Source organism: Rhinatrema bivittatum, chromosome 1 (assembly GCF_901001135.1).
Source record: "Rhinatrema bivittatum chromosome 1, aRhiBiv1.1, whole genome shotgun sequence".
NCBI classification, from domain to species: Eukaryota; Metazoa; Chordata; class Amphibia; order Gymnophiona; family Rhinatrematidae; genus Rhinatrema; species Rhinatrema bivittatum.
In genome coordinates, this window is record NC_042615.1 from 505,150,534 (window position 1) to 505,163,184 (window position 12,651).

The 12,651-nt window shown below is 42.5% G+C and overlaps 1 protein-coding gene across 6 annotated transcripts in view; it reads left to right on the forward strand.

Moving 5' to 3' along the window:
• Positions 1-12,258, forward strand: part of CCDC120 (coiled-coil domain containing 120) — a 117,441-nt gene extending 105,183 nt beyond the window's left edge. For 4 of the 6 annotated variants that reach the window (XM_029610538.1, XM_029610530.1, XM_029610513.1 and 1 more), the window contains 3 exons: positions 8,640-9,395; positions 10,165-10,308; positions 10,341-12,258. In XM_029610538.1, coding sequence (XP_029466398.1) covers positions 8,640-9,395; positions 10,165-10,282 — 874 coding nt within the window. In that variant the 3' untranslated portion in view covers positions 10,283-10,308; positions 10,341-12,258. The other 2 variants (XM_029610522.1, XM_029610559.1) reach the window with 2 other exon arrangements.
• Positions 12,259-12,651: the final 393 nt, after the last annotated feature.

Sequence of the window (12,651 nt, forward strand, 5' to 3'; positions counted from 1 at the left end):
TGTAGCCACCCCAAAAACTGCCCTGAGAAAATGTACTGGGTAAGTGCCCAAAAACATATAGTCACAAGAGAGAGAGTCAAAGGCCTTCTCTGCAACTAAACTAAGAATGCAGGCCTCTGCCTTAGACCGAAGATATAGTGCAGCAATCAGCCTGCACACATTCTTGACCCTATAGCAGCCTTTCACAAAACTAGTTTGATCTGTATGGATCACATGCAGAAGAGGCAAATTTATCCTAGCCGCCAAGACTGCTGCCAGTATCTTCATGTCCACGTTAATAAGTGAAATGGGGCGATAGGACCCCACTTCCCAGGGGTCCCTGCCTTTTTTTTTTTTGACAAGACAACAATAACAGATTGATTCATAAAGAGCGATAACGAACCAGAGAGGGTAAGATCATTGTAAAAGTTTGTCAACACAGGTAGTACTGGGAACTTCAAAATCTTATAGAATTCTGAACCGAGGCCATCCATCGCTACAGCCTTCCCTAACTTTAGCCCTTGAATAACAGAGAATATTTCCCCATCACGGATGGGGAATTAAGTTTGGTCTCCATGTCCTGCGAAATCTGAGGCCAAGGAAAGCCTGAAAAAAAAACTCCTGAGTGGGTGTGTCCATACCCTTAGAACCATAAAGCTCCCCATAATACTCCAGAAAATGGTCCATAATATCAGAGAGCCAATGTTTATGGTTACCTGCCCTATCTAAAATTCCTACTATGCTTGAACGAGATCCCCGATTGCACACTAAATTAGCTAAGAGTTTGCTAGACCTGTTCCCAAATTTGAATTAATGGCAGGAAAGGGGACAGTAAGCAAATCCACGGCTCTAATGTAAAACTTTAAAAAGGGAAACTTTGATAAAATGAGAGAAATAGAAAAAAATGAAAGCAGCTACAAAGGTAAAAAGTGTGCAAGAGGCATGGACATTGTTAAAAAAAAAAAAAATACCATCCTAGAAGCACAGTCCAGATGTATTCCATATATTAAGAAAGGTGGAAGGAAGGCAAAACGATTACCGGCATGGTTAAAAGATGAGGTGAAAGAGGCTATTTAAGCCAAAAGATCTTCATTTAAAAATTGGAAGAAGGATCCAACAGAAGAAAATAGGATAAAGCATAAGTGCTGGCAAGTTAAATGTAAGACATTGATAAGACAGGCTAAGACAGAAGTTGAAAAGAAGTTTATTTTATTTTTTTTTTTTGAATTCTCTGTTTATTAATTTTCAATAAGAGAACTTACAATGCATAATTCAATACATAAAGAAAAAGCTCATGAATACGGTAGAATACAATTATCAAGGCAAAACTTCTTAACAAAAAAGGAAATGATTATATTTACCTTCATGAGACAAATATAAGGAAATAGAAGTGTTATTTCTCATAAAACGAACGGTTGCAAGGAAAAAACATACAATCTTAGAAATAGTTATGCATTAATGATCCATTAATTTTCACTATACCGGACATTATGCTGCTAGAAGATCCTTCAACCCTTCCGGATCCGTAAATGAATAATTATTGCCATTCAATTTAACAATGCATCTACACGGATATTTTAAATTAAAATATCCACCCTTTTCCAAAACTTTTCCTCTATATTGCAGGAAAATTTTCCTTCGTGATTGAGTTATTCTTATTAAGTCTGGAAATATCCATACTTTGTCACCATAATAGGTTGTTAATCTATTCTGGAAAAAGGCTCTCATTATAAGATCTTTATCTGTTGAAAATGCCAATTGAACCAGCAGAGTCCCTCTAGATTTAACTATTATTTCATCTTGTGATTTTTGCAAAAGTTCTGATACATCTATTGAATCACCTACGAGTTCTTGTTCTTTATGTTCTTGACCCTGAGATTCCTTTCTTCTTCCTCCTCCTAAATAGAATGCCTTTATAATAACAGGGAGAGATTTCTCAGACATTTTTAATATCTGTACTAAATATGTCCTAAATAATTCAGTTGGCCTTATTTTCCTTATTATAGGAAAATTGTTGACTCTAATATTTAACGATCTCACTGTGTTTTCTAAAATTTCCAATCTCTTATTTACTTCTTCTCCTGATATTATCTGTTGGTTTTGAATTTTTTCTATTTGTAATACTCTTTTTTCCAATACATTAACTTCTTTTTTCTGCTTTTCCAATTCAGCAGTGTTTTTTTTTTTGTTTTTTTTTTGAATTGGAAAAGCAGAAAAAAGTTTATTTTATTTATGTATTTATTTATTTTTATATTCATGTAGGGATATCATATCGGTTACAGCGAGGGGCAAATATCCATTTAAAAACATTTGCATTTCAAATATTAAAAGAAAGATATAAATATAATAATTTCTTAATAATAAAAAATAAAAATAGTAAAAGTTAACATTCTAAAAATAACTTTAAGATTAGTAAAAACAGCAAAGATAGTAAATCGTAGAATAATAGACTTAAAAAGATTATTGAAAGGCTTGCTTGAACAACCAAGTTGGCCATAGAGGCAAAAACTCACAGTAAGAACTTTTTAAAATATATCCGAAGAAGAAAGCTTGTGAGGGAGTCGGTTGGACCATTAGATGATTGAGGGGTTATTGCAGAAAGATGAAACAATTTCTTTGCTTTGGTGTTTACTGAATAGGATGTTGGGCAGATACCCGTTCCGGAGAAGGTTTTCATAGTAATGATTCTGATGAAATGAACCAAATCACAGTGAACCTACAAGATGTGGTAGGCCTGATTGACAAACTGAAGAGTCATAAATCACCTGGACTGGATGGTATACACCCCAGGGTTCTGAAGGAACTCAAAAATGAAATTTCAGATCTATTAGTAAAAATTTGCAACCTATCATTAAAATTGTCCATTGTACCTGAAGACTGGAGGATGGCTAATGTAACCCCAATGTTTAAATAGGGTTCCAGGGGTGAGCTGGGAAACTACAGACCGGTTAGCCTGACTTCAGTGACAGGAAAAATAGTGGAAAGTGTTCTAAACATCAAAATCACAGAACATATAGAAAGACATGGTTTAATGGAACAAAGTCAGATGGCTTTACCCAAGGGAAGTGTTACCTCACAAATCTGCTTCACTTTTTTGAAGGGGTTAATAAACATGTGGATAAAGGTGAACCGGTAGATGTAGTGTACTTGGATTTTCAGAAGGCGTTTGACAAAGTTCCTCATGAGAGGCTTCTAGGAAAAGTAAAAAGTCATGGGATAGGAGGCGATGTCCTTTCGTGGATTACAAACTTGTTAAAAGAGAGGAAACAGAGAGTAGGATTAAATGGACAATTTTCTCATGGAAAATGTATACAGAGGAGTGCCTCAAGGATAAATAGAATCAATCGTAGGTTCCCTTACCAAAGAAAACAACCCTCAGGCACCAAAAGGTAATCTATCCTGGAATAGGATTAGTGTGGGTTTGAATAGAAAGTGTATTCTTGTTCCCCAGGGTGTAGGACCCTCCAAATATCCAACAAATTGAGTCCCTTACACATATAGTTAACCCCCAAAGTGCCATCCTGAGGTTCAGGACTTGTAACAGGCTTACAATCAAACCTCTTATCGGCCACAATATTGAAGTCCCCACCAATCACAAGTTTATAATCTGGGAAAGAAACCAGGATACCCACCAGATTAGTAAAGAAATTGTGCGAGTACACATTGGGCGCATATATGTTGCAGAGCACAACTTTGTTGGTGCAGGGTACCCACTATGATAAGATATCTATCCTTCTGATCCTGGAATTGGCGCTCAATTTGATATGGCAGTTGCTTGTGGATGAGGATGGCAACCCCCCCCCCCCCCCCCCCCCCGTTTCCAGCTAGAGAAAGAAGAGGATATACATTGACCCACCCATTCACGCTTCAGCTTCCTATGTTCGTCTTCAGACAATCACACAATTTGGGAATGAAGGTTCTTAAACAGATTTAATAGCTTCTTCCTTTTCACTGGAGAGTGGAACCCAGCAGCGTTTAAAGAAGAAACTTTAACTTGTATCAGGGCTGGCTATAGGCAAAACAGGACAGAGAATCACTTGTGGGACAAACAGAGACTAGAACAAAACTTCAAGGAACCCCAAACTAGGCCCCCAAAGTCCGATAGCCATTGTAACTCACCAAGATAGGAACCTCCATGATATAGGATGTCCGGTTTCACCCCCAACAAACTGAATCCCCATACATTCACACCCCCACTCATCCTTGTACAAACACACAACCATACCCCAAATCACAGAACTAGAGAAAAGCCAAGAAAAAAGAAAACTGCTCCTGCTCCTAGAGGGCAAAAACACCACCCTTCCCAGTACTGCGTATGATGGTACTATCTGGGAAGGGGCCCATGCAACATCTCCTGAAAGAAGGGGTTAACAGTTACCAGTACAACTCTATAGCCTTACAGAAACAGTAAAGCAATATGGGCAAAGATTCCCAGGAAACCGGCCAAAAAAGAACAGCATAAATATATAACATAAAAAAAATCAAGAGCGCACCGCTACTAGCACCAACAAAAAGGAAAAACTGTGCAAAGATTACAAAAAGAGACCAGAGACACACTCAAAGGCCAGCGAGTGGACCCCAGAGAGTAACAAATGCGGAGCCAGAAAAGGGCAGAAACCATGCAAAACCTCGGCCTGTGCATTAAGACAAAAACAAACGCAAGCTAGGCATCACCGTGTTGGAACAAAAGAATCGTGCAAGCCCTCCCAAGCAAATCAGCAAAAGAGGAAAAAAAAAAAAAAGAGAAAGCAGCTGGTGAAAACGCTTATAGACTGGTCAGCACATAAAAGTCAGTTCAGAGTGGCCAAGAAAGTGGCAGCTTCTTCCTTAGTAGCAAAAAAAAAAGTCTTATTATCATGATGCACTTGCAGTTTTGCAGGGAATAAGAGTGCGAAGCGGATCCCTCTGCAATGTATTCCACGGAAGATCATTGACGAGAGGCTCGCATAAGCATCGTTTTATGGGACCAATTAAGTATTCTTGCCATGATGGCCCTGGGCCTGCCATCCCTGGCTCACTGCGGCCCAACTTGATGTACATGCTCACAGCGAAGGCGGTCATTAGAAATCTTCAAGCCCAAGTGTTCAGGCAACCATTTTTCCATGAACAGATATAGCTCATCTTTGGGTAGCGACTTGGGGAAGCCAATGACTTTTATGTTGTTCCAGCGGTTACAATTTTCCTGATCCTCCAAACGTTTGAGAAGCGTTGCATTTTAACTGGTGAGATCAACAATATGGTGTTCCGTCTTGAGCAGCCTATCTTCCTGCATGGAAATGTACTGTTCCGCAGAATGAAAACGTTTGGATTGGCCCTCCAAGCTGCTCTTAATATCATCCATGGCAGTCTGTGTTTTAAAAGTTCATCAAGAGCAATGGTAACACTGTTAGAAAATTGAAGTAAAACTTCTTCCGAGATGGTTGCCAGCATCTTGTCTCCCTCTGCTACTGCTGCCATTTTAGGTTCGCCGGTCCTCTTGTCCTGCACGCCGCAGACCACTTTACAACTCATATCCTTGGCGGGAACAACCATTCAGCTTAAAAATCGTCTCCGCTGCCGGGCACAAAAGCTTTGCGCCGCCATCAAAACAAAACAGGGTCGGGAAAGACCAAGAGGTAAGTTATGGAGGAGATGTCCCGGAGCACCTATACCCTCCTCTCATCCCAGTGCCATAACTGGAAATCCAGCTTGGAGTTTCATTATTGCAACCAGGTAGCATAAGGCCTATGGTCAAAGCAGGAAGTAAGTTGGTCCATGCACAGATTGACAACAAAAGCCGTTCACCTAGCCGTTCTGGCCTTACTTCTGCTAATTCGAGGCGTGTCAGTCAGTCTGTTATGCGACAAAGTTACAGCAATAGCAAATGTGAACAGACAAGTGAGGGGGCATAAAAAATGGCTTTATTAATTGAATGGGCAGGAAGACACTTGGCAATGATATCTGCAGCTCATATAGCTAGAAGAGACAATGTTCAAGCAGTCTTCCTCAGCCAGCATTCATTGGAACCAGGGAAATTAAGTGAGATGGCTTCCAGTTAGTGATCCACAGATGAGGAGTCCTGCAAGTGGATCCCAAGGAAACAAGACAAAATTCCAAATCAGGGAAGCTTTTCATTCCCTAAAAATAAGGTAGCATTGTGGGACTAGATAGCCTTCTGGCCACAGCTGAATCAGGACTCCTTCTCCGTGTTTTGAAGAGTGCTAAAAACAGAGGATCATCCATCCTTGGTTCTAATGGTAGCCCCAGATTGTGCAAGGAGATCATGGTAAGTCGATCTGATGCAACTCAGAGTGGAGAAATATATACAACTGCCAATGGTCAAGGGCCAGTTATATCAGGGTGCAGTCTTCATGGGAGACCAGTTCTCGATTAAGGTTTGGCCATTGAAAGGGCTCGCTTATGCAAGAGAGGTCTGTTGACCCTGTTAATTGTGTTGAGGGCTAGGAAGCGGCCCACTTTAGCATATGTTTGAGTCTGGAGGATGTTTGATGTCAGGGCATCTATTCTACTTACATTATCTTTCCTACAAAATGGTGTCAAAAAAGGTCTCTCTCTCAGTTCCCTTAAGGTTTGGGTGGTGGCCTTATCGTGCTATAGACAGAGCCCCTGATTTCCTATGGCAAATTTTTAGGATTCTATGGCATTCTTTTCAAAATAATGCAGCAATTCTGTGGCAAATTTGCATAATTTTGCACATATTTGCAATTTAAAACTATTTTTCTTGTTTTACTTTTATAAAAAAAAAGGGGTTTTGTTTTTGGGGGGGTTTTTGTCATTTCATTTTTTTGGTTCTTTAATAAAGGAAAAGGGATCTTAGTGTTTGGGGTTGGGGAGGAAGGAGGAGAAGGGATATGGGAATGGGAAGAGAGGATATCTCCCCATTCCCAGATCCCTTCCCCTCCTTCTTGGTTGTAGGGGAAGAATTCAGGATTCTTTGGTAGCAGCACATATGGATGTGGTTTGCTATTTGAAAGGTGTAAAGTATCCCGGAGCTCCATTTCATCAAGTAGTCCCTTGTGCTCTCAATCTAGAGTTGAAGCCTTCTGCAGGAGCTCCCTTTGAGCCTATCAAAAGAGCAAGGATTTGTCCTTCAAGACTATATTTCTAGTGACAATCTGTTCAGTGAGACACATCTAGGAGTTGCAGGCCCGGTCCTGTAGGGATCCATACTTATTGATTTCAGAGGAAAAAATAGTGATCCATCCTTTGCCTTTCTTCTTACCTAAAGTGGTCTTTAGGCTTCTACCTTAACTAGTCATTTTCACCTTAACTGGGTAAAAATACATCTACATAAGTTGGATGTGCATTGAACCATTTTGAGATACCTTAAAGTGACCAATTCCTTTTGTATGTCGGACAGACTTTGTTCTGTTTAGCGGGCCTCATAATGGCAAGATGACTTCCAAGTCCTCTATAGCTAGATGGATTAAGAAAGCTATTGGCACAGCATATATTGGCCAGGAACTACAAGCTCCAAAAGGCCTGAGAGTGCATTTAACAAGAGCATATGCAGCTTCCTGGGCTGAATCAAGGATAGTCCCTTCAGAAGATATTTGCAAAGCAGCGACTTGGTTGTCCTTGAATTCTTTTGCTGGGCATTATCACTTGGATGTCTGCCCTTCAGGCAGGGGTCTGGAGAGTAGCCTGGACCTCCTTCCATCCAGTATGAGCGAAGACTGAGAATATCCCAGTCATCTGGACTGACACGGAAGGATGATAAGAAAGGAGAAATTTTATCTTAACTGATCATTTCCTTTCATTGAAACCTGCCATACCAGTCCAAAATCATCTCAATTCAATGTAGGCAGGCAAAATCATAGCGGTTTATTCATTGGGATAACAAACCTCTAGTTCCTTTCCTTCTTCAAGCCTTCCATCCCCAAAGAGAAGAAGAGAGAAGGCCTTAGAATAGCTCCTATTTTTAAAAAGTCAATTATAAAAGTTATTACTCATTTGCTGTTCTGAGGATTGGTTCAGTTGATTAGCTTTGACAAAGGTATACTAACTAGGTTTAATATTGCGCCAGCTCATGTATTTTAACAATATCACCGAAAACCTGTAGTTTTCTGCCTCCACCTGCTGGCAGGGAGGCATAATCCACTTGTCTGAACTGATATGGCAGGATTCAAGGAAAGGAAATTATCAGATAAGATTAAATTTCTTCTTTGTGTCCCAGACATAAATCGGGTACATTGACATTTTTGTGAAAATATTTGTTCTTGTGAATAAAGGAAAACCTAAATCTGCTATTGCTGATCATGAAGTCATTCATAGGGTGCTATGGAAGCAGAGTATAACCAGGTTCAGAGAGAGAGAGTAGACCAATTTATGAAAGATAGATCAGTCACAAGCTATTTAATACAAGATAGGGTTCAGTGCACCCCTAAATCATGACTGCTGGAAAGTGGGAGGGTGTGACGGGGACTGGACAACCCTACACATGTCCTGCTTCTTGCACACTGCTTCCAAGCTCCCACTGCTTGCCCTGTCGCAGGAGACTGGGCTAGAGGAGCCTTTGGTCTGACCCAGTATGACAGGTCTTGTTTTTCTCGGGAGCAGGCTGAGCCAGTCCTGGTTGTTCACTCCCTTTCAGTTACAGATTTGTAGTTCCTGGTTTCTCTAAGCTTGATGTTCCTCACTCTGTGCCTCTTTCCCCCTAGGCCTGAAACTTTGGGACTGTCTCAGCATCGGCACTGGGCCCCTTGCCAAGAACTCCCAGATGGGATCTGTGCCGCCCAGACCCGCAGGAGCAACAGTTCCGAGGCTCTCATTGACCGTTCCTCCTGTGAGCCGAGGGCATCCAGCCAGCTGCGTGGCGTGGCCAGGGCTGCATGCAAGAGCTCAGAAGCCTTGAGTGAGAGAAATATCTCCAGCAGGACAGCGGTGTACCAGGCCTCAGACCATTCTCCCTTTCCTCAGCTGCGGTACCACTACGAAAGGCCCAGTAGTGCCTGGCCTGCCAACAGTGAGGCCCTCCTGGATTATTATGCAGAGAGACAGCAAGGAGTTGGGCACTGCTCCCGCCGGGATGCACACATGCCGCCAGACAGTCCTGCGCTGAGGAGCAAGACCCAGGCAGCCCGTGCCAAATCCTGTGGCCCACCCCGTGCAGCCCTACAGCCAGAACTGTCTTTTCAGCAGCAGCAGCTCTGGCCGGTCCCTGGTCGCCCTCCGCCCCGCTCACGGAGCCAGCAGCGGGCAGCAGAACCACCAGATCATGGGGCCCACAAGGCAGCAGCCCTGGAAGGATTGCGGGACTGGTACATCCGGAATGCGGCAGGGTACCGGGCTCAGCCGGACCGCCGCACACCAGCCCCCAGTCAGCGGTACCAAGAGGCCAACCACTTGGAGTCTTACTACTACAGCACCCCCATTCCCCACTCTGTCAGCTTCAACGGGCCGCCCTATACAAGCAGGTACGGCATCCCCTTCTAGACTAAAGACTGGGGTCAGTTCTAACCCCATCTTCCCCTTCCCCCTCCCCAGCTGTTCCCTCCTCTTCTGGTTCTGTCTGTGAGACCTCTCTCACATCATTCTCACTTTAATGGCTTGAAAAGACATCTCTGTTTTAAAATTACTTCCTAGGATGCTTCAGAGTAGCAATATTTGACAGTGCTCAGGATGCACATCCCTCACTCATGTTGTGAGAGAATAATGTTAATCCTTGTCTAAGGGTGGTAGAAAAATTATTCAACTACCAAGTGTTGACACTTAAGGTTATTTTTTATTTTATAAAAAAAAAAGTAATTTAAAAAGAAAAAAATCAAAACTTGTTGAAATGTTTTCTAACAAAAGGACCTGCTTTTCCCCAAATTGGCATTTCTAGACTGCCAGCACTATCTCATAGCTGATGGAAAAAAACTTACTATATATTTTTCTTTTCTCTCTCTCTCTCCCCCCACAAATTTCCACATTTTTTTTTTTTTAGTTTTTTTAACCAATTGCTTTTATCTTCTTTGCAAATGTTACAGAAAAACAAAGCAATAAAACTGCTGTTTCCTTCTCAACTCCACCCCCAGAAAAACAGCAAAATATAAATTTCCACCCTCCTGCCCCCATATCTTTTTTTTTTGTTAACTTTCTTTCCTTAATTGTTCTTTTTTCTGCTCGTTCTTTCCCTTCTCTCATTGCCACCCCCCCCCCCCCCCACCCCGCCTTCCTCCCATTCCATCCTCTTCCCCAAAGACATTCTGCAGACTACCTGTACGAAAAGAACCTGAATAACCACTTGCACGAGACGTCCACTTTCAATGGCGGGGCGCTGCTGAACAGAGACTTTAATGCACCAGGGACTCTGGTTTAAATAAGAACTGAATTAAATGAAAAGAAATATATATATATATATATATATATATATATATATATATATATATATATATATATATATATATAATCCAACCCCTGGTGGGCATTGGGGAAAGAGTATACCTCCAGGGCCAGAAGTGCGGAGAGGGACTGAAAAGGGCGGCTGGACTCTTCCACCTCCCCCCTCCAGGAGACCTGTGCCCAGAAGATCGATGGAGGAGGAGACTCTCCGGGTTGAGGAAAAAAAACGGAAAAGAACTGACGCAGCTGATTTGTGAAATTTGTTGTTTTCCATAGGGGTATTACCAAAAAAGATGTACAGTTATCAACTGTTTGGGGTTCCCCTCTCCCCTGTAACTACTTTGGCAGCACTGTAAGTGGGACGGGAGGGGTAATGATCGTAGGGTTGCTGACTGACTCTGAGTCATTGAGGACAGTCTGGGTTGGTTATGATTTTGCTCTACTGCATGCTGGGACTAGTAGGCCCTGCCCTTGAGGCCCCACAACCATTTTATGTTTTCAGGAGATGCTCAGTGAGTATACATGAGATAAATTTGCATTCACTGGAGACACAGAATATGCAAACTTTTCATGGGTATATTTATTGTGGATCTCCTGAAAACCTGATTGGCTATGAGGTTACCAGGACAGGTTTGGGAACCACTACCTTAAAGACACTGGAACTGCTTGGTCAGAGATGCATTTGAGGGGAAGGGGGAGGGCACGGCCTAAAACCAGGTATGGCCCAGACTATCCTGGCTGACCTGGAGCCTGAGCTGGAGCAGCAGAAATCTGCAGACTAAAACAGAAGTGGTCAACCCCAGTCCTCAAGAGCCAAAAACAAGCCTGGTTTTCAGGCTATCCATGATGAATATGCATGAGGTATATTTTTTGTATACACTGGAGGCAGTGCTTGCAAATCTTTCTCATGCATTTTCATTGTGAATATCCTGAAAACCCGACCAGTTTGTGGCTCTTGAGGACCAGAATTGGCCACCCCTACACTAAAGCAAAAGAAGAGAGATGAGCAGCTGCTTCCTAGGCTTGGCAAGATGGGCTACTTTTGTTGCTTTCATTTGCAGATCTTTGCTGCTGCGGCAGCAGCGCAGCCATGAACTTGTGTCTGAGTTTGTGATCCCGTTTTTGTTTTCTGCGCTAACACAGTGTATGTCCTCCTGTCTTTGGACTGAATGATTCCTAGGGCTTTGGGACTGATTGCAGGACTGTGATACAGTCTGGACAGTGGATGAGCAAGCATGGGCTAGGACTAGTGCTTTTCTGTTAGCCAGTCCCCTTTGATCCACAGTGGTCAGACGGAAAAGGCCTCAGCAAAATCAGCTTTATTTAAAAAAAAAAAAAAATGTATCTTATTTCTCCTATGGAAGGAATCGCTGTACAAGAAAACAGACTCAGACACAGATTCCTGACTGAATTTGTTAAAGATAAAAATGTATAAATAACATTATTTATTTCACTTATTTTCTGGGGTAGTGGGCGCGGATGATAAGTATACTTTGAGACACTGTGAGAAAATGCAGGTCCCTGCCAGGGAGCAGCAGGAGCAAACTGCAGTTCCCACTTCTCACCACTACAGACTGCTCCTGCACCTTTTGGTTCGGTCCTGCTATAGCTGAGCTACTGTCATTTAACCCTTCACTGTGCAAAAGCTGCGAGCTGGCCTCGTGCACGGGACATAAACGTTCGCATCCTGGTTTCTTAAGCATACGTTTGTTTAATTGTATTTTATTTTCTTTCCCCTTAAATCTCCACTTAATAATTTTGTTTTGCTCATGTTATTCTTTAGTAATCATACAGACACTACAGGTGTGTAAGAGAGAGGAGTGCAGCTCCCCCCCCCCCCCTTGAAGGAGGGCACTAAATAGCGATGATGTAAGCTGTTTTCTCACACCTTTGCCTGGCCCCTGGGTTTTTTGGCTTCAAATGTCTATTTAAAATAAAAAGTAAGAAAATGGATGACCTCACTTGATTTATTTCTGATTCTGGAGCTTTGGCTGCTATGAGGAATGGTATAATCCATCAGCCGTCCGCAGTGAGGGCCGGCTAATCACATCCCACAAGGCAGCGGCTGTGTGAAAAAAAAGTTTGGGGCCTAGAAGAGGCAATGATGCTAAATGCTAACTAAATGAAAGGAGGTGGAGAACTGGAGCAAGAGGCATGGTCCATGTAATAGCCAGGGCTAGATGTTTGGTGACATTTTTCCCTCTAGAGCTGCTTGCTGTTTTACTTCTGCCAACAGGACTGGCTTTTGGGTAGGGCGGTCGCCTGGGATGCCATACAACAAAGGGGCACTGCCAGCTTGGGGGCGGGGGGGGCGGAGGGTCGCCACCAGCATTGTTCCTGTGGCAC